The sequence below is a fragment of the Triturus cristatus genome, chromosome 7 (genome assembly GCF_964204655.1).
Source record: "Triturus cristatus chromosome 7, aTriCri1.1, whole genome shotgun sequence".
Taxonomy (NCBI): domain Eukaryota; kingdom Metazoa; phylum Chordata; class Amphibia; order Caudata; family Salamandridae; genus Triturus; species Triturus cristatus.
The window spans coordinates 17,035,419-17,058,396 of NC_140590.1; the positions used below are offsets into that span (position 1 = coordinate 17,035,419).

Here is a 22,978-nt window from a genome sequence, read left to right on the forward strand (position 1 = left end):
TGGATGGCTGTGTCTAGCAGACACCGCCACCATATTAAACCCTTTTCTGCCTTGTCGACCGGGAGGAAAAGCGGCCGTCCGCCGCGGTACCCCCCGCCATACTAATATGGCAGGGGGGAAATGGATGGCGGGCGGGGAAGGATGTAGGACGGATCGCCTCGGCCATGCAGGCGGTGGCGATCTGCCCTACATCCTAATGGGCCTCTAAGTGTTTACACTGTGGCAAAGTATAGGGATCACCTCCAAGCTGGTGGGGATGCAGGGAAAGAGTTTTCTCCATGGGAAAAATGTTTTTCCCTTTGAGCTAACAAAACAAAAGTACAACTGCATGGATGCAAAAGCATGCACAGTTGTGTACTCTGTACAGTTATGCATGTGGAACTGGCTCTGCATTACAAAAGTGGGAATTCACAAAGCCTCTCCAGGACCAGTCCTCAAAAGCTGCATCTGTCTCTAGTTTTCAGGAGCAATCTGGGAAACATTTGTGAATTCTAAAAATGTATAAACATGTACCCAAACAGGGACCAAATCCTACAGGCACAGATTTTAGGAAATAGACCTTGTGTATTTATTAGGATCAGCAAAAGGAGCATGGGCTAAAAAACACCAATACTCAAAGTTCTTTGTGGGGGATCTCCCTGAAAAATATTCTCTAATATACACAGTTGTAAACAAAGTCCTAGAGCCAAAGCATAAATGTAAATTATATGTTGAAGCTGGTTGGAAGATCTTAAACCTTGTAGATTGAAACAGCGAGGATCTACATTGGGGAAAGGAGAGCTACAATGTTTGTAGTGCATAAAAACATTTTTTCCACCACAAAAGAAATCCCAGCAGACTTTGCTTAGGAGGAAGACAAAATGGTAAAGCCTATTTTCATCACTGAAGGGTGCAGTGGTCACCATGCAGTTGGGCTCTTTCCTTACTGTTGTGGAATTTGTCGCTTCTTCGATGATGGTGGACACTTCCTTTATGTACTCATTGTTGGTAAAGATGATTTGGCCACCGGAGCTTTGGGCCAGGCTGGCGTACAGGTCAAAGCGGTCTGCGGGCAGCAGCTCTCGGCGGCCACGTGTCCGGCCCACCACCATGCGAGAGGGGTCCTCGGTGATCAGGAAAGTGACCTGAGGGGCAACATAGAGAAGAGAGACAGATGGAGAATTGGATCAGGTTGTATGTTTTATTGTATTGCATTGCATTTGCCCTAACTGAATATATCCACCCACTTTCTTAGAGCGGCGTTAAGTAATGAAAAACAATTCTTGAAAGAAAGTTATATTTATTTGACAACCTCTTGCGTCTTGTGTTAACTTGTGCATTTCTAATCTCTAAGTCCTTCTTTCGTATTTCCAAATGTTAGAATTGTATTTCCTCATGTTCCCATAATTCAGACTATGCAGTTTGGAGCTTTCGCTTTTCATCAGGAGAAATTCCATTCAACAATTACCATTTTCTCATAACCGAATACTTGAAAGTTACAGATATAGGCCACGATCAAAGATTCTCCTTCACTCCATTAATATAATGATATTGAGGTGAATAGAAACACCTTACATCTTCATTACATTGGGTTGAAATGTAATGAGTACTAGGCATCAGAAGGAATTTGTTTGAAAAACAGTTCATGAAGCTGAAATAAAAAGGTAAGTATCTTAACCGCAAACCAACATTAGGCATCCAAACCCATAACTGGCAATCATAGTCCTCAGTACATACACATTTTTCTTCAACCAAACTTTTGTCATTCTCAATCGGTGCCATCTTGTTGCTCAGCGCATCACAAGATTCCCTATAAACTCCTGTCGTATTCCTGTTTCATTTTATTGACAAGTACGCAAGCGTGCCACTGCTTACTATATCCCAGTCCTGTTCCTTCCGTAGACCCATGTTTGCCTACATGCTTGCAACAATCCAGGATAACGTTTTTTTGTTTTAATAGGCACTAAACCACATTTTGCATTAATAATAACTATACCCTTGTAGTCACCATGTTGAGCGACCCCTGATCCTTATTTCAACACTCCAATTTTAGTTGTGTTAGTTGTGTTTACAAAAAAAGAATATGGTTTCAGTTTTTTGCAAGACCTTTAGACAACATACTCAAGTTTATTGAAATGTTAAGCTACCTTCTATATGTTATCATTACTTGTACGTATTTTATAAGTCTGTGTGTTCAGCATGAATATATTCTTTTATGCATGTAATATCAATTTTGTTTTTCGCCTATTTCATTCCACTTCACCTAGGACCTTTAGCTTCACCTTTCTTAATTTGTCTGGAAAAATTCTTAATACTGAACTTGTCTGACAGTTTATCAAAAATTGTGATGTTCCTTGCTCATCATGCACAAACTTTAATTTTACTTATAAAAACACAACAGTTTCTCCAGATCATTAAGTCTCTTGGGAGATAATGTATCCAATAAGTTAATCCATCTTGTTTCACATTGCAACAATAATGTTTCATGGCTTCATCCTCTTTTGGGTTTATCAGTTTGATGTATTATCTGGGAACATGTTGGTGCCACTGACTCGTTGGTTGTAATGCAGTGCTGAAGATGATTTCTAACACTTACTTTCCCACCTTCAATATGTGCTCATTCCATCTTATTTTTGGTCTATCTATTGGTTTAGTCTGCACAGTATAAGCGCCATAGGCATATGACACAAAAGTACTAGCACATTTTTTTTAAATTGTCGTTGGTTTTCCAGAACCAGAATGATAAATCTTTGCAGCTGTGATGTGACTGTGGTGCAGAGACAGAATATCGAGTACAAAATATCGAGTTGCACAAATATTGAGTCATTAATATCGTGGGTCAGAAATATCAACACCAAGAATATCGTGGGCAAAAATATCGACTTAAGGTAATTAATATCGATTTTAAAAATATCGAAGTGTTTAATATCGTTTGCAAAAATATAGTTGTTAAAATATTGTTTTTTAATATTGTTATGTATTTTATTATATATTTTATATATATATGTGATGTATGGTTTTTTGTATAAGAATTGTTTGTATTTTTAATATATGTGTTAAAGTTTTACTAGTTATCAATTTGTTTTATTTGAATTTTGCGCTTTTAGTTCTGTAGTGGGTTGTAGGTTTATAGGGGAATAGGGTGGGAATTAATTGAATTATATTTTTTTTATTTTTTTTTTATTAGAATTTTGCATTTTTACTTCTGTAATGGATTGTGGGTTTATAGGGGAATAGGATGGGAAGTAATTTAATTATATTAAATTTATTGATAAAACTGTATTAATTAATATTTGTTTAATTGAGATGTTATAGTGTTAAATGGGTAAAGCAATCTATTATTAATGAATTAATTGGTAATTGGTCATTATTCATGGTAATTGTGTAATTAATTTTAGGTGTGTGTTGTGGTTTTTATAGGTGTAAAGGGTGGAAAGTAGTATTATGTTTAATTTATGAATTATTAATTGGTTGTTAATTCATTTTAATTAATTAATTGGTTATTCATTTTGGTTTTTTTGTAATTCATTGTGTGTGGGTGTTGTGGTGTTTATAGGTGTAAAGGGTGGGAAGTAATTTATTTTTAATTGATGAATTAATAATTGGCTGTTAATAAATTAATTGGTAATTAATTATGATAATTGTGTAATACATTTTTAGGTGTGTGTTGTGGTTTTTTTTTTAGGAGTAAAGGGTGGGATGTAATTTGTGTTTAATTATTTATATGTAGTTGTTAATTAATGTTAATTACTTGATATTTATTTTGGGTAATTGTTTATTTTTTGTGTGTTGTTTTTACTTTTAAAGGTGTAATGTGTGGGTATTAAATAAAGTTTAATTATTTATTTATTAGTTGTTAATAGTAATAGTTTTTAATTTTAAAAAAGTTTTAATTGTGTTTTATTATTTTATAGTTTAATTTAGGTGTGTGTTGTGGATATTATAGTTTTAAAGAGTGTGTAGTCAATTAATGTTTATTAGTTTTTTTATTAATTGAATTATTTAATTCATTAATAATTATGGTAATTATGTAAGTAAATGTAATTAAAAATGCTGAATTGTTTAGTTATTGGTGTGGTGCTATAGGGTAGGAACAAAATACATTTATGTTTTAATTAATTGTTTTGCTTGTAAATATTTTCTAGTGTAAAAGACTTATTTTTTGTAAATGTATTTATTATTTTATTTTATATAATATTTGAAGGTTTTTGTTATATGTAATTAGTATTATAATATGTGTTCTTTTTAAATGTTTAATAGTTTTTTATTTTTATTTTTTACATTTTGTTTAATAATTTTTATTATTTAAAACAAAATGCATATATATATTTTTTTCCAAATGTTTGAATGCGAATAGTATTTTTTTTTCTCCGCTATCCAACACTTTACCTACTTTTGCATTCACTGAAGTAGGAATAGTAATTTTTACCCCTCCGCTATCCAGTACTTTTCCTACTGTTGCACTCACTGGAGTTGGAATAGTAATTTTTATCTCTCCACTATCCTGCACTTTCCCTACTGTTGAACTCACTGGAGTTGGAAAAGTCATTTTGACCTCTCTGCAATCCAACACTTTCCCTACTGTTGCACTCTCTGGAGTGGGAATAGTAATTTTTACCCCTCTGTAATCCAATAATTTCTCTACTGTTGCACTCACTGGAGTGGGAATACATTTTTTTACCCCTCCGCTATCCAACACTTATCCTACTGTTGCATTCAGTGGAGTGGGAATACTAATTTGTACCCCTCCGCTACCCAGCACTTTCCCTACTGTTGCACTCACTGGAGTTGGAATAGTAATATTTATCTCTCCGCTATCCTGCACTTTCCCTATTGTTGCACTCACTGGATTTGCAATGGTAATTTTTGCCGCTCCGCTATCCTACACTTTCCCTACTGTTCCACTCAGTGGAGTGGGAATAGTAATTTTTACCCATGTGCTATCCAACACTTTCCCTACTATTGCTCTTACTAAAGTGGGAATAGTAATTTTTACCCCTCTGCTATCCAACACTTTCCCGACTATTGCACTCACTAACGTGCGATTAATATTTTTTACCCCTCTGCTATCCAACACTGTCCCTATTGTTGCACTCAATGGAGTGGGAATAGTAATGTTTACCCCTCCGCTATCCAACACTTTCCCTACTGTTGCACCCACTGGAGTGGGAATACAATTTTTACCTCTGTTATCAAACACTTATCCTACTGTTGCATTCTGTGACATGGTATTACACATTTTTACCCCTCTGCATCCAACATTTTCCCTACAGTTGCACTCTTTGGAGTGGAAATAGTAATTTTTGCCCCTCCGCTATCCAACACTTTCCCTACTTTTGCTCTCACTGGAGTAGAAATAGTAAATTTTACCCCTCCGCTATCCACCACTTTCCCTACTATTGCACTCACTGGAGTGGGAATAGTAATTTTTACCCCTCCACTATCCAACACTTTCCCTACTGTTGCACTGACTAGAGTGGGAATAGTAATTTTCACCTTTCCGCTATCCAACACTTATCCTACTGTTGCACTCAGTGGAATTGGAATAGTAATTTTTACCCTTCCGCTATCCAACACTTTCCCTACTGTTGCTCTCACTGGAGTGGGAATGGCATTTTAAAAAAAAAATGCAAAAACAACAGTTGATGGACAGAATGCAGAACAATGTCATACATTCACCCCAGTACAGAGATCTGGGCCTAAATCCATCCTTTGTTCGCCATAAGTCGGGCTGGACTGTTCCCATGAGGCACAGGGTCAGACTGATTTGCATATGGCCATGTCTGAACTGGGGTGGCAGAGCGGGCTAAAGAATGGTGATGGATCAAACCCAGATCTGTTGACAGGGTGTGAGTGTTTGATTGGTTCTGATGCTCCGTCCATCACCACCCCCTTTTGTACCGCTTTGTTCGCCATAAGTTGGCAGGGTATGCTCAGACATGAGTCCCTTGCTCACTTTGCCACTGGATTCAAGCAAGCCTGGCTGAAGACGGCTGAAATGCCAGAAACCGGTCCTAGGAAGCTTGTTTCCGGTCCAGGGAAGGCATGGCTTGGCAGTTCGGGCTGGACTGTTCCCATGAGGCACAGGGTCAGACTGATTTGCATATGGCCATGTCTGAACTGGGGTGGCAGAGTGGGCTAAAGAATGGTGATGGATCAAACCCAGATCTGTTGACTGGGTGTGAGTGTTTGATTGGTTCTGATGCTCCGTCCATCACCACCCCCTTTTGTACCGCTTTTTTCGCCATAAGTTGGCAGGGTATGCTCAGACATTATTCCCTTGCTCACTTTGCCACTGGATTCAAGCACGCCTGGTTGAAGACGGCTGAAATGCCAGAAACCGGTCCTAAGAAGGTTGTTTCCGGTCCAGGGAAGGCATGGCTTGGCAGTTCGGGCTGGACTGTTCCCATGAGGCACAGGGTCAGACTGATTTGCATATGGCCATGTCTGAACTGGTGTGGCAGAGTGGGCTAAAGAATGGTGATGGATCAAACCCAGATCTGTTGACTAGGTGTGAGTGTTTGATTGGTTCTGATGGCCCGTCCATCACCACCCCCTTTTGTATCGCTTTGTTCGCCATAAGTTGGCAGGGTATGCTCAGACGTGAGTCCCTTGATCACTTTGCCACTGGATTCAAGCAAACCTGGCTGAAGATGGCTGAAATGCCAGAAACCGGTCCTAGGAAGCTTGTTTCCGGTCCAGGGAAGGCATGGCTTGGCAGTTCGGGCTGGACTGTTCCCATGAGGCGCAGGGTCAGACTGATTTGCATATGGCCATGTCTGAACTGGGGTGGCAGAGTGGGCTAAAGAATGGTCATGGATCAAACCCTGATCTGTTGACTGGGTGTGAGTGTTTGATTGGTTCTGATGCTCCGTCCATCACCACCCCCTTTTGTACCGCTTTTTTCGCCATAAGTTGGCAGGGTATGCTCAGACGGGAGTCCCTTGCTCACTTTGCCACTGGATTCAAGCAAGCCTGGCTGAAGACGGCTGAAATACCAGAAACCGGTCCTAGGAAGCTTGTTTCTGGTCCAGGGAAGGCATGGCTTGGCAGTTCGGGCTGGACTGTTCCCATGAGGCACAGGGTCAGACTGATTTGCATATGGCCATGTCTGAACTGGGGTGGCAGAGTGGGCTAAAGAATGGTCATGGATCAAACCCAGATCTGTTGACTGGGTGTGAGTGTTTGATTGGTTCTGATGCTCCGTCCATCACCACCCCCTTTTGTACCGCTTTGTTCGCCATAAGTTGGCAGGGTATGCTCAGACATGAGTCCATGCTCACTTTGCCACTGGATTCAAGCAAGCCTGGCTGAAGACGGCTGAAATGCCAGAAACCGGTCCTAGGAAGCTTGTTTCCGGTCGAGGGAAGGCATGGCTTGGCAGTTCGGGCTGGACTGTTCGCATGAGGCACAGGGTCAGACTGATTTGCATATGGCCATGTCTGAACTGGGGTGGCAGAGTGGACTAAAGAATGGTGATGGATCAAACCCAGATCTGTTGACTGGGTGTGAGTGTGTGATTGGTTCTGATGCTCTGTCCATCACCACCCCCTTTTGTACCGCAATGGTAATTTTTACCCCTCCGCTATCCAACACTTTCCCCACTGTTGCACTGACTGGAGTGGGAATAGTAATTTTTACCCCTCCGCTATCCAACACTTTCCCTACTGTTGCACTCTCTGGAGTGGGAATAGTAATTTTTACCCCTGCGCTATGCAACACTTAACCTTCTATTGCACTGTTTGGAGTGGGAATAATAATTTGTACACCTTCGCTATCCAACAAATTGCTCTACTGTTGCAGTCACTGGAGTTGGAATAGTAATTATTTTGGTATCCAACACTTTTCCTACTGTTGCACTGATTGTATTGGGCAATATAAGTTTAAATATTTTTTCATAGTTTAATGTGTTTTTTAATCTAGATTTTTCTATATATTTTAAATTATTTATATATATATATTTTATGTTTATATAATTTTAAAGTTTTAAAATAAATTAAAGAATATAGTTTATTAATTATTTTAAAGGAAATAAATAGATCTATAAATTATAAAGTGTGTGTGTTTATTTCTTTAATTATGTTTATTTGTAATATTTTGTAAAAATGCATATTAAATTTAATTTATTTTGTTAACATTAATGTTAATATTTAATATATTTAATATATGTTATTTTATCTTATATATATATTTAAATTGATATTTTTTACATCGATATTTTTGATTCAATATTTTTGTACTTACCTGTGTATGTATGGGAGTAGATATTTTTGTAGTCAATATATTTTTATCGATATTCTATCAGTGAACTGTTACTGTAGTTGGCTCACTTCAAGTACTGATACATCCATGTGTTTTCAGAGTCAGTGAGTACATCTTGTCCCTTTTGATTATAAAATGTGATTTCTTCAAATTGTTCTGCAAGCTACCTGCTCTTTGGTGTACAAGTAGATTATGTTCCTGAAAGGATTTCCTGATAGTAGTATCCATCTGCATTAGGTCCTAATATTGAGGAAGGATTTGTTGATTTCTTGTGGTGAGTTAGAATAAAGGTTGATGCGAGTGATTCTTTACTGCTTCTTCTGAAGATCACGCTTCTTTGGTCTCGTGGATTTCTGGTAAACCTCATCAAAGTTTGTTGGATCAAATCCTCCAGTTTTACACTTTCGTATAAAAGTCTGTAATATATTTACATTATTCTTCATCATTGTTTTTTTATGTTGTAACATCTGACTATGGTAACCCTTTTTTCATAGGTATGTATTCTGACCAGTTGGGGTTGTGTCTATATTTGTATCAAATGTCTACATGTACATACATTGCATTGCAAGGTAGCCTCCACGCACTAATGCTTCTGCCATTCAGGTAAGAGCTTGTCTCATGCTATAACGGTGAATGAGTAGATGGATGAATGTTGACACTTTCGCTGAGCTCTGTTCCAGAGTTACCTAACTCCGAGCACTGCCAGCTCATACTTCACTTCTCTATTAGTTATAGTTGGAATTCCTATGCTTATTGTGTTTTTTGTTTATTCTTTGTTGTGGTACATTATTTTCATTTTTTAGTTGGATTTTACTGTGGCGTTTGGACTCATATCAGTGTTGTATCCAGGCAGCTGAGTTGATCTCTAGTACAGCACTGTTCTCTCTGAGTATTTCCTGTTTTGTTTTGTAGAGCACTGCCTGCACGGTGGGCATGAAACTAGATTTTAGTACGGTTCCCCAAGACTCATGAACAGAGCTGGGCAGCAACTGAAGAGGGGGATTCATTCTGAAGCAGCCTGAGAGGCCGGGTCACTCAGCACACTGACTGCCCCTGTCTCAGAACCAGGAGTTGGCCCAACCAAGTGCTCCAAGCACCACAGAAAAGTAAAGTACATAACACAAAACCAGCCACCTTCATCATCAGAACCTCTGGCGCCAACCTCAGCTAGCCCATGTCCGACATTTCATCCAATGCTGTGATTTCCATCTTTTGACTCCAACCTATTTAGGGGTCGCGTCTTGATGATGGTTGTTCCTACTGAAACTTGTGTAGTTTATTGCTTATAGTTTTATAGCAGGCTCAATTTGGGGAACAACTAAGTAGTACTGATTGTAAGGAGATCTATGTTATGCCTGCACGGCTGCTGTGTCGACGTGTCTCACTGTACCACTGCTGATCGCTCCTGGCCTTGTCACAGACCTCCCACTACCTTAGCTGAACCAAGGCTTGTTTGCATGGCTTGACCAGCAACACCACCGAGGGCTAAAGAGAAGACTCCAGGGACAGACGGCAGCCTCCTGCCCACCCATCCAAACCTGTAATGTCCACTTCCTTGTCCTGACTCTAATTGTCCTTGGTAATCGTCCCATCATACCCGCCCAGGTATTCTTTCACCATTGCTGCACAATGGGACTGGCACTGCCCAGCCCTGGCACTCCTTGCCACTCCATGTCAGAGGTCTGCTCTAATATCCACATTGAAGTAGAAGCCCTTCTGCCCCTTCAGAGCTAGCCCTGCCTCTCCTTGTGTCCATGTCGGAGGTCTGCTCTAATATCCACAGCCCTTCTGCCCCTTCACAGCTAGCCCTGCCTCTCCCTGATGGTCCATGCCGGTGGTCTGCTCTGATATCCACATTGAAGTAGAAGCCCTTCTGCCCCTTCACAGCTAGCCCTGCCTCTCCCTGATGGTCCATGCCGGTGGTCTGCTCTGATACCCACATTGAAGTAGAAGCCCTTCTGCCCCTTTACAGCTAGCCCTGCCTCACCCTGATGGTCCATGTCGGTGGTCTGCTCTGATATCCACAGCCCTTCTGCCCCTTCACAGCTAGCCCTGCCTCTCCCTGATGGTCCATGTCGGTGGTCTGCTCTAATATCCACAGCCCTTCTGCCCCTTCAGAGCTAGCCCTGTCTCACCCTGATGGTCCATGCCGGTGGTCTGCTCTGATATCCACAGCCCTTCTGCCCCTTTACAGCTAGCCCTGCCTCACCCTGATGGTCCATGTCAGAGGTCTGCTCTGATACCCCCAGCCCTTCTGCCCCTTCACAGCTAGCCCTGCCTCACCCTGATGGTCCATGTCAGAGGTCTGCTCTGATACCCCCAGCCCTTCTGCCCCTTCACAGCTAGCCCTGCCTCACCCTGATGGTCCATGTCGGTGGTCTGCTCTGATATCCACATTGAAGTAGAAGCCCTTCTGCCCCTTTACAGCTAGCCCTGCCTCACCCTGATGGTCCATGTCGGTGGTCTGCTCTGATATCCACAGCCCTTCTGCCCCTTCACAGCTAGCCCTGCCTCACCCTGATGGTCCATGTCGGTAATCTGCTCTGATATCCACAGCCCTGCTGTCCCTTCACAGCTAGCCCTGCCTCTCCCTGATGGTCCATGCCGGTGGTCTGCTCTGATACCCACATTGGACTTTGAGCTGCTGTTTCATTAGTGAACATTCATTCCATTTCTCATAAAAGATATGCAGGTGCAGACAATTTATGAATCGTGAGTAGGCCCGATTTGGTGCTAAGTTGACCTCAGTTGGACTAGGGAAAGGAGGGGCTGGGTATATTGATGAAAAGAAACCGTATAATACCATCATGATGTTACAATGGTTTCTAGTGTTCTGCCCTCAGGCAAATGTCATTTCCAGTATCTTGTTTATTTTTATAATAGTTTCTATTCACATTGTGTGCACTGAGAGGGGATTTTATTTTTAATACATCTTGATAATATCTTCCTAACTTCTTGTGTTCTGAGTGTGTCTACTCATGATGAGAGAGGGTTTGGGTTTCAGTAACCTTTTTCTGTGAAGACTTGTAGGACTGGCCATTATCTAAAACTCACCGCCCTCATGTAATGCACAAGATGCATTTGAACTCTTTTCCTCTCCAAACAGCTGAAACATCAGCCTCTGGAGAATCCTAGCAACTGATGCCCGTTCCACAGGGCCCCGCTGTCATTGAAACTCCCATCAACGATGAAAGTAGAGTATATCTTGCGATGCGAGTCAATCTGCGTCTGATGATACGCTGATGAAGCTGAAACATCAGTCTCTGGAGAATCCTAGCAACTGATGCCCGTTCAACAGGGCCCCGCTGTCATTGAAACTCCCATCAACGATGAAAGTAGAGTATATCTTGCGATGCAAGTCAATCTGCGTCTGATGATACGCTGATGAAGCTGAAACATCAGTCTCTGGAGAATCCTAGCAACTGATGCCCGTTCAACAGGGCCCTGCTGTCATTGAAACGCCCATCAACGATGAAAGTAGAGTATATCTTGCGATGCGAGTCAATCTGCGTCTGATGATACGCTGATGAAGCTGAAACATCAGTCTCTGAAGAATCCTAGCAACTGATGGGCGTTCCACAGGGCCCCGCTGTTATTGAAACTACCATCAACGATGAGAGTAGAGTACTTCTTGCAATGCGCGTCAATCTGCGTCTGATGAAACGCTGATGAAGCTGAAACGTCAGTCTCTGGAGAATCCTAGCAACTGATGCCCGTTCAACAGGGCCCCACTGTCATTGAAACTCCCATCAACAATGAAAGTAGAGTATATCTTGCGATGCGAGTCAATCTGCGTCTGATGATACGCTGATGAAGCTGAAACATCAGTCTCTGGAGAATCCTAGCAACTGATGCCCGTTCAACAGGGCCCCGCTGTCATTGAAACTCCCATCAACCATTAAAGTAGAGTATATCTTGCGATGCGAGTCAATCTGCGTCTGATGATACGCTGATGAAGCTGAAACATCAGTCTCTGGAGAATCCTAGCAACTGATGCCCGTTCAACAGGGCCCCGCTGTCATTGAAACGCCCATCAACGATGAAAGTAGAGTATATCTTGCGATGCGAGTCAATCTGCGTCTGATGATACGCTGATGAAGCTGAAACATCAGTCTCTGGAGAATCCTAGCAACTGATGCGCATCCCACAGGGCCCCGCTGTTATTGAAACTCCCATCAACGATGAGAGTAGAGTACTTCTTGCAATGCGAGTCAATCTGCGTCTGATGAAACGCTGATGAAGCTGAAACATGTCTCTGGAGAATCCTAGCAACTGATGCCCGTTCCACAGGGCCCCGCTGTCATTGAAACACCCATCAACGATGAAAGTAGAGTATATCTTGCGATGCGAGTCAATCTGCGTCTGATGATACGCTGATGAAGCTGAAACATCAGTCTCTGGAGAATCTTAGCAACTGATGCCCGTTCCACTGGGCCCCGCTGTCATTGAAACTCCCATCAACGATGAGAGTAGAGTACTTCTTGCAATGCGAGTCAATCTGCGTCTGATGATACGCTGATGAAGCTGAAACATCAGTCTCTGGAGAATCCTAGCAACTGATCCCCATTCCACAGGGCCCTGCTGTCATTGGAACTCCCATCAACGATGAAAGTAGAGTACTTCTTGCAATGCGAGTCAATCTGCGTCTGATGATACGCTGATGAAGCTGAAACATCAGTCTCTGGAGAATCCTAGCAACTGATGCCCGTTCAACAGGGCCCTGCTGTCATTGAAACGCCCATCAACGATGAAAGTAGAGTATATCTTGCGATGCGAGTCAATCTGCGTCTGATGATACGCTGATGAAGCTGAAACATCAGTCTCTGGAGAATCCTAGCAACTGATCCCCGTTCCACAGGGCCCCGCTGTCATTGGAACTCCCATCAACGATGAGAGTAGAGTACTTCTTGCAATGCGAGTCAATCTGCGTCTGATGAAACGCTGATGAAGCTGAAACATCAGTCTCTTGAGAATCCTAGCAACTGATGCCCGTTCCACAGGGCCCCGCTGTCATTGAAACGCCCATCAACGATGAAAGTAGAGTATATCTTGCGATGCGAGTTAATCTGCGTCTGATGATACGCTGATGAAGCTGAAACATCAGTTTCTGGAGAATCCTAGCAACTGATGCCCGTTCCACAGGACCCCGCTGTCATTGAAACTCCCATCAACGATGAAAGTAGAGTATATCTTGCGATGCGAGTCAATCTGCGTCTGATGATACGCTGATGAAGCTGAAACATCAGTCTCTGGAGAATCCTAGCAACTGATGCCCGTTCAACAGGACCCCGCTGTCATTGAAACTCCCATCAACGATGAGAGTAGAGTACTTCTTGCAATGCGAGTCATTCTGCGTCTGATGATACGCTGATGAAGCTGAAACATCAGTCTCTGGAGAATCCTAGCAACTGATGCCCGTTCCACAGGGCCCTGCTGTCATTGAAACTCCCATCAACGATGAGAGTAGAGTACTTCTTGCAATGCGAGTCAAGCTGCGTCTGATGAAACGCTGATGAAGCTGAAACATCAGTCTCTGGAGAATCCTAGCAACTGATGCCCGTTCCACAGGGCCCCGCTGTCATTGAAACGCCCATCAACGATGAAAGTAGAGTATATCTTGCGATGCGAGTCAATCTGCGTCTGATGATACGCTGATGAAGCTGAAACATCAGTCTCTGGAGAATCCTAGCAACTGATGCCCGTTCCACAGGGCCCCGCTGTCATTGAAACGCCCATCAACGATGAAAGTAGAGTATATCTTGCGATGCGAGTCAATCTGCGTCTGATGATACGCTGATGAGCTGAAACATCAGTCTCTGGAGAATCCTAGCAACTGATGCCCGTTCCACAGGGCCCCGCTGTCATTGAAACTCCCATCAACGATGAGAGTAGAGTACTTCTTGCAATGCGAGTCAATCTGCGTCTGATGAAACGCTGATGAAGCTGAAACATCAGTCTCTGGAGAATCCTAGCAACTGATGCCCGTTCCACAGGGCCCCGCTGTCATTGGAACTCCCATCAACGATGAAAGTAGAGTATATCTTGCAATGCGAGTCAATCTGCGTCTGATGATACGCTGATGAAGCTGAAACATCAGTCTCTGGAGAATCCTAGCAACTTATGCCCGTTCCACAGGGCCCCGCTGTCATTGGAACTCCCATCAACGATGAAAGTAGAGTATTTCTTGCAATGCGAGTCAATCGACATCTGATGATACCCCGATGAAAGGTCTTCTGTAGAGAAGGACTGCGCACCTCTGCCCATGACCAGCATCTCATTAATGAACGTTCAAGGGAACCTATCCACGATGATGCCATTATTGGGATGGCGTACATGACGTACAGCATGGTTCTGCCATTGCTAAGCTGTGCTACCACCAACACTGAGATACAATGAGATGCCTCTATTGGCTAAATGATTGTAGGTGACACCAGATTTATCCACTCATGTGAAACCTCCTCCCACAACAACATAGATATATTCATGACTTTGTGAATTTTTCATTGAGCATTCCTCCTCAACAAAAGTTTATGCTCATTGATTGATTGATCAATTCTTAAATCTAAACACCAAAGTCCTATAACCAACCATATCGGTCTTTTCCCCCTTCAGGGTTTATATCTCTTCAAAAAGTGTGTCACAAAATTTACAGACAATGTTTCGCACCAGCAATTCTCACTCACAGCTGTAAAGGGGGAACGGAATCGCCATAAATCTCAAATGAAACACCGCCATTAGTCATCATGCCCTCTAGCTTATCTTTCAATATTCTACACTCACTGACATTCAGTACTCAGTGCCCTCTGATATTCATTCACTCTTACCTCATTCCCAGGCTTCACCATCAAGACTGGGCAAACTGTCACACTCTTCACCCGTGAACCTAACACTGCTATCCTTCGTTGCTCTGCACATACTTGCAAAATGTCCCACAACACCGCACACACCATGCACAACATACTGTCCTGTTGCAAGGATAACACCTGGGAGGGTTTTTACCCATCACCTTCCTATTTTTTGACCAATCTCCTTCCAGGAACATCTCTCTCCCTACCAAACATGCGTGTGCGACTGTCGACGAGTCCCGTTTCAGAACACTTCAACACCGTCCCATCATTTCTACCTCACGCACAATAGGTAAATACCACTCAAGGCAGCCAACATTCACCCACAGACATTCTGGAATGGGGAAATCCCTTGTGTGCATAACAACTTGACCCCTTATGGGATCATCTTGCAACACTACACATTTGCAGCCTAATGCTAGTTTGTCGACACAGCAATGCCGTCCTCTATGGCTCTTTCTTACCTTGTCTCCTCTGCAAAGCTTTGAACGAGTCATCCCTGTGCAAACCTAGCCGCGAAACAAGTATTCGAATCTGCGAGGGCCGCATTAAGAACAGTAGTACCTCCATCAACAGCAGCAGTTCCAGTCATTTGACCCAAAGAATGCAGCAAGACCATCTTTTTCCGGCCAGCTGGCATGGCACTCAGTCCATCAATCGCAGAAAAGCATTTGAGGAAATATTCTTTCCATTCTCACCATCTCGCGGATGGTTCATCACCAGTAGGTCAGAGCGGCCATACTCATGCTTGTGCACAGGTGGAATTGTCCAGAGTGCATACTTTAGTGGGCCCCGGGACTAGTTCACTGTCCCATCTTTCACCACCCGAAGCACAGCAATGACAAACCTCAGCTCAGTGCTCTATGAACGCTGTAGTATAAATGCGCGGATGTGGCGTAACGGTCAGAGCTGCTGACTTTGGAGCTGGGGAACGAGGTTACAGTCTTGGCGGCAGCACAACATCCTGTGATTCTGGGCAAATCAATTAATCTCCCCATGCCTACCAAAAATGAATGTTTAACTGGTACTCATTTAAAGAGCTCCCATACCGTCGAGCCGAGTTCACGCTATATTAAACTGCAAAAAAAGAATAACAAGCATTGGCATAGCCAATAGGTCTCGCCTTTGGGACCTTATAAGTGTTTAGTTATCCAGCACAATATCCTTGGTGCAACAACATCAACCGTTGCATGGCTAAACACGTATAAGGTCCCGAAGGCGAGACCTATTGGCTATGCCAATGCTTGTTCTTTATTCTTCTTACACCAATGTATAAAAAGGGGATACATTGGTTATAATTTCTGTTTTAATTCAAGAGATTAGCTTTCCCTCCACCAGAGCCATTGCCTTTTCCTTATGATGCAGGGGGATGCATGTTTGGGAGGTCATCTCTGTTCCAAACCTTCCCAGGGTGGGTATGATAAGCACTTGTCCTCCTAGGTTGGGCGGGACTTCAAGGGTGAGCAAGGAGCATATAAGGGCTAGGCGCCTACAAACATTGAAGTGATATTTCGCCACTGCAGTAGGACAAATTATCTTATTTGTCTAAGTTATGAACCAATTTCAAATAGCATAAAAATGTTATCCTGGAACATAAATGATCTTTGTTCTTTTACACTGCCAAGGACATAGATACAAAACCTCAGAGGTTCTGTGTCTCCCGGAAGCAGGCAGGACTATGCAAAGCTTGAACAGCCTGGATATGAATGATGGTGGAAGCCATCACTGGTGGTGTCGCTTCACTGTCTAAAGGCAATAATGGCCAATGCCACAATATTAAATATGATTTCAATGGACTCTGGCTCATAGCCACTGCGGGTTCCAGCTGAACATCCTGTGCCATGTGGCGGTGGCAACGCCTGGGAGCAAGAATCTAAGCCATGGCACTAATCATCGGAACGAAGTAGTAATAAAAGAAAGGCAGGAGGCGCTACATCGATATACATACAGATCGATATTTAAGGCACATGATTATACGTTCTCAGAGAGAGCCCAATAGCAGCCAAGTGCTGGGAATCTAGTTATTTAAAACATATTAAACTGTGCTGGGTGCCCTGTACTTGAAAGAAACTCAACTAATAAAAAGTACAGCCTTTACAAACAGAGGCTGCAAAGGAGAGCGAGAGACCAACATTTACAAGGTGGCATTCAAAGGGAGGGTGAGAATTGGCAATGAAATGTGCCACTGCCCTGATCTACAGAGAAACACACTATCTGGAGGACTGCAATGGACGTACAGCAGCACCGAGGGATCAATACATCCCAGGTGACAGTATCACACTGAGAACAGTACTGGAAGACATTGCAACAAAAATCGAATAATATACACCGGACGGCAACAGGAAGAGAAACTATCTACCAAGTGTCACTGACTTGGGCAGTGCACATTGAGGTTTGGCGGTAGTAGGGGAGAACTGAGCGGATCAGGGCAATTATTAACAGCAAAAGACAGAAAGACGCCGCAGCTCAGCATGCACTCAACACGGGGATGGCTGCAGATAGAAGAAACGTAAGATGAACGGAAGGTTCATTTGTACATTATAATGCAGACTGGATAAGCAGAACACTGCCACAATATGAATTATTCTATATGGCTCAACTACTAGAGGACTTGCAGAGTCCGAGATGCACACTGCAGAGATCATACAATGCTCGTATGGGTACTACACTTACCTCCGGGGTCCGATCCTTGGGCTTTTTCCGCAGAGCCTCTTTAAACTTGGGAGGGAGCTTATGATACGAGATTCCAGTCACTGCCGGTGGTAGTTCCAAGTCTGAGCGCAGGAGTCTTCCAAGTAATGTGCTGAGAGAAAGCCGGCTCAGTGCCAGGCAATGAAATCTGGGGATCCCGGGCAGCTTCTGTCAGCACATGGGTCCTTCGTTGCTCCGGCCTGCCCATTACTTGGGCTCAACTAAAGGAGTTGCCAGGCATACACGTTTTTGCCGGGAAAGCTGTGCCGATGACTAAAGGTGTTTTTCCTAAGCAATGCATGCGCGCTGCGTAGGCGAGACCTAAAAAACTGCAACCCCAAATAAATAATGCGCTGCAAGCCGGAACCTTCAACGAATTCAAATTTGGCAAATACTAGAATAGCATGAAAGATTTGATCACAGCTGTATTGCTTATTCCAAGAGTGGCAGTCTCGGGCCTTCCCAGAGCATAAAATTAGTGAGTCATTTCCAGTGCGTCGGTTCCGATTATGGAACGCAATTCGGCCGCTCCATCGGCACTTTGCCCCTGAAGATAAACAGGCCTCCAAGATGTTCAACACGCAGTGCTTAATTTGAAAAAAAACATAAGTGCCCGGGCCCTCGTCAGGAGGCCACTGCAGCTTGTACCACCCACTGCCCCTGCCAGTGCTGTCAATGACACTACCCATCACACTCTCACAAGAGTGACAATTCAGACCATTCCAGGCACCCAGCACTATAAGGAGGGGTGGACGGCAGGGATTGGTGATTTTGAATGAATATTGAATTAATGAACAAATGTTGTATTGCTCATGTCTAAATTAGACAGACAGCACCACCAGGTGGCAGATTGCCGTAAGTGTTGGTGTTGAAAACTAAGTTCTGGCACTGCAAATCACCTACTCAAATTAAGCACTGCCAACAGACTTGGTCAGGTTGCGTGAGTCCATGTAAACCGACACCGACGTACACATGAGTATGTCAGCATACTCACGGCACCATGGAAACGCTAGAAACTCGCACTTCCACAATGCAGTGGGCAAGTGTAGGTCAGGTCTCACAGAAAGTTGATGTTTGCTCCCGTCGAGACTGAAAGCCCGATAAAGGCAATGGTACCTTCTGTGTGGACATTTTGAAGACTAGTAGGCTTCAGAATCCTCCATCTGAGAATATCAGTCAGCAAAATCCTCCACCAAAATCCTTAAGAGATAAGGTACCTAGAATAGTTGTGCTTTGCACGCATAGCGCCTCCTTGATGACTCTTTGCCACATGTGTTGCATTACTCCTTCCAATACCTACTCCATAACGAGTGGTTACACCAAGATACAATTTATTATTCCAAGCTGAGGAGCATCAAAAGATTGGCCTGGCAGCTGGCTAGACCTTCACCTTGTACCCCTACCCTCAGCAGAAGCTCAGAAACATAGAACCCTGAGAGTGGCTCAGCAGTAGCGACGGCAAGCATTGCTGAGGCGGAGAGCGGAGAGCGGAGGGGGAATACAAACAAGAAGACATCATTTAAAATAGATAACATTGTACTTACCTGTCGCTTTGGCGGCTGCCGCCGCCTCTCCCTCTCTGCCGATTTTCGACTCCAGCAGCGGGTGCACACTGCACAGGCTCCCAGAGGCCAATCCCAATGATTCCCTCATGCTGGGAATACTATGAGAGAAGCGCTTGGATTGGTCAGAGCACCCTGGTTCGGCACTCAAACAGTGGCTGGGAGCCTGTGTCAGTTCTCCACCCGGCTGTACACACTGCACAGGCTCCCAGATGCCAATCCCAATGATTCCCTCATGCTGGGAATACTATGAGAGAAGCGCTTGGATTGGTTGGTCAGAGCGCCCTGGTTCGGCACTCAAACAGTGGCTGGGAGCCTGTGTCAGTTCTCCACTCGGCTGTACAACACAGCCAGGTGAAGAGACGCTAAGTGCGGATGGCGGTTTGGCCGACTTAAGACGCCGGGCAAACTGTCATGCGTACTTATGGTGCCCATCACTACTCCTCCTCCAACGTCACATAGCCCCGCCCACCCTAACCTGACTCCATAATAAAAATAAAATGATAACACCGTAACGTTATTGATGTTGTGTTATTATCATTTTATATTTCCTGTTACACAGCTCAGAGAGCAGTGGGGCGACACTCCTCCGCCTTTGTGGAGGAGCCGCCGCTGTGGCTCAGCGACAATGTTGTACAGTCCATGCACTCAACCACGCCTCACCTAAACCCCACAACATCCCCTTTATAAGCCCAGTCACATGGGCAGTGACGTGAATGAGATATGGGTGTGGTAATGTATGAGTGACAGCCCTCTTAGACATATCTTTATGAACACTCCAGGTGGAGCCGCAGTGGATGCCTGACAGCCGGGATTTGTCCGGGTAGCGCAGGAGGCTTCTCGATGCCCTCAGTGGTCTTGGGATGTCAGACGGAAGTAGGGTGAGTGTTCCAGGCAGTGTTTGTGGTTCTAGATGGGTTTGGTGTTGCAGGAGCTGGCATGGCTGATAGTGATGCCGGTGCAAGAGGCAGATCATCTCTCCGCCACTGGCAGCAGGAGATGGTGAGGCTGCCTCAGATGTTGGGTCTGTGGTGTCTGTGGCTGGGTAGGCATGCCCTACTATGACGCAACAGAGGGCTGGTAACATTACAGACCTCTACCACATCATCACTAACAATGACATGAACACTGTAGTTAGAAATGATGATGTGGTAGAGGTCTGTAAGGTTACGAGCCCTCTGTTGCGTCATAGTAGGGCATACCTACCCAGCCACAGACACCACAGGCCCAACATCTGAGGCAGCCTCACCATCGCGTGAAGCCAGTGGCATGGACACTGTAGTTAGAGATGATGGGGCATGTTTACAAGGTGATAGTGCCGCAGCAGCGTCATTGGTTTTTTTACGCAGCGGCGCCACATTCAGTGCTCCACACTCCTCCAGATTTACAAACTGATGCATTGGGCCTCATGAGACAGTGTCGAGAGCAGGCCTGGTCTAGAGGCCTGCGTCACAATAAACCTCCATGAGGTATAATGTATTCAGCGTAGGCGTTCCCACTTTAAAATCCATGTAGAACTGACGCTGCGAAATTTACAACTTATCATTGTGTCACTCCGTGACTTGACACCTTCTCAAACCACGCGTAAGGATTGATGGTGGACTCGTAACACGGGACTCGCCTCTGCGTTCTGCTGCATTGCTGGAGTTGTGTCAGTCTTTCAATCAAGTCCAGCAAAGAGTCGCTTTAGCGCCAAAAGATGCGTCAGAATTTCAGACACATCTGTGAATCCTTATGCCATGGACCAGTGTATTGTAAATACAGCGCACCCATGGCGTTGTTAGGGCATGAGTGAAAGGCGCAAGAAATCTAACCCATCAATGCCGATGTGTCAGTTCCTGTAATTATGCCCCGGAGGGTGGCAGGAAGCCGGCAGCATCCACATGCCCATCCTTTTGCTGGCCACCCGACCTGGTGACGCGTGTGGAAGGATGAGTGTAAGGATGGGTGACCGCCCTCTGAGCCAGAAGGGGCGGTCCTAAAGTTGTGTCCTGATAGGCACTACATCAAGGAGGCGAGGACAGCTGAAGCATGGGGACAGAAAGAAAGACTCGAGCAGAAGGCGGGACGAGGAGACACCGGAGAGGCAGGCGTAGAAACTGGAAGTTAAACTTAGAGACAGTCAGCAGTAAAAGTTCTTGTTCTGATCACCCATTTGTGATCTCTTGCTTGGGGGTGGCATACTCCCCTTCATTGCTTGTGTGGTAATCTTTCTAACTCCTGTAATGCCCTATTAGGCAGGTAAATGTTGGTACTTCTGCTTTCACTGTGTACACATCCTGTTTGCACGCGTGATGCGGCAACAGCATCACGTGTAGGTCAGTACACTTGTTTTGCCTGTGTTTGCTAGGTACACGATTTTGAAATGGGCAACTCCTCCCACCTGTGTCGTCATCCCCCTCCTTCCTCCTGTGAGAAGCAAATAAACGTTCTGCCTCTTAAAATAAGCTCCCTCAAGTCCAACGCTAGTCATTTGGAAAGTGTATTCTCCCAGAGGCTGTTTCCAAATCTACTTGCTGAGTGTTGCCAAATGGAGGAGTTTGTGTGGAAACATTGCACACACTGAGTTGTGTAGCTTGACTCAGCATTATGCTTCACCACAGGCCTACACAATGCATGCAGGATGCAAGATGTTCAGCCTCATCCAATGCCCAAGGCAGAAACGGGGGAATTGGGACTCTTTGGAAGACTACAGACCTCAAATATGGGACTGTAGGGCACAACATTGAAGGTCAGGGCACAGAGACCCAGCACCAGTCGTTGCAACGTGTTGTGGCTTCAGTATTATGATAACTCGGTGCACTTGGCCTGGGATGTGACCGACATGCATCCCTTAAAGGCGGCATACAAACCACCACAAACAATTCAACACAAATGGCCCTGCACTCGAAAATAGCAAATAAACAGTTTGTAAAGGATATAATTGTCCATAGTCTGAAACAATGACAAGTATAGATGGATGTCTTCCCAAATGAAAGTGCAAAAGAATCGTATTTTGGATTGTAGAAACCGTCGTCTTTATTCTTTTAATCCATAAACAATTTCTTTAAAATACAGACGCACAATGGACAAGACTGCCGACACGTTCATCCCTCATGGGACTTCTTCAGGGCTTAGAAAGTCCGTCATTTTCTGTAAATTGCGATTCTTATGTAAATGTTCGGATTAATAACGTTAAATAAATGATTTCCCTTTTTTTCAGAGTCATATATCATTATCGATTCTAGAGACAGGGAAAGCCAAGCATCCCCAAGACACACTGTTCGGGGCTTTGCCAATGTACGAATATGGGATATGTATCTCCCCCGCGTGTATGACATGGTTTACGGTATATAGATTGCTTCATTTAAATCATATTTAAATGAAGCAATATCAAACTGCAACAGATTTGTCAAGGAAAATTTGCATTAAGGGTCTAAAAAATTCCATAACGCTGTAAAAGATGATTTTATACTTACAGGCTGGTCCTGATAGAGTTGAGTCGTGAACGCATGTCGGCATGTTTTGTTCTCTGGATCATAAGTATATGAATCGAAATACATGGTCTGTGGCCCAATAAACTGTTCTATTTATCTATTATTAGTGAAGGAATACAAATAAGTGGTCCATGACCTGTGGGAATCCCATCTAAATCCCATC

General features: G+C 44.1%; 1 protein-coding gene across 3 annotated transcripts in view; it reads right to left on the reverse strand.

Annotated features, from left to right (window-relative positions):
- The window catches only part of LOC146808697 (von Willebrand factor A domain-containing protein 7-like), a 459,434-nt gene that overhangs the window by 23,323 nt on the left and 413,133 nt on the right, over positions 1-22,978 (reverse strand). For all 3 annotated transcript variants that reach the window (XM_085615510.1, XM_085615509.1, XM_085615508.1), the window contains one exon: positions 927-1,124. In XM_085615510.1, the coding sequence (XP_085471636.1) occupies positions 927-1,124 (198 nt within the window). The remainder of the gene's footprint in view (positions 1-926; positions 1,125-22,978) is intronic.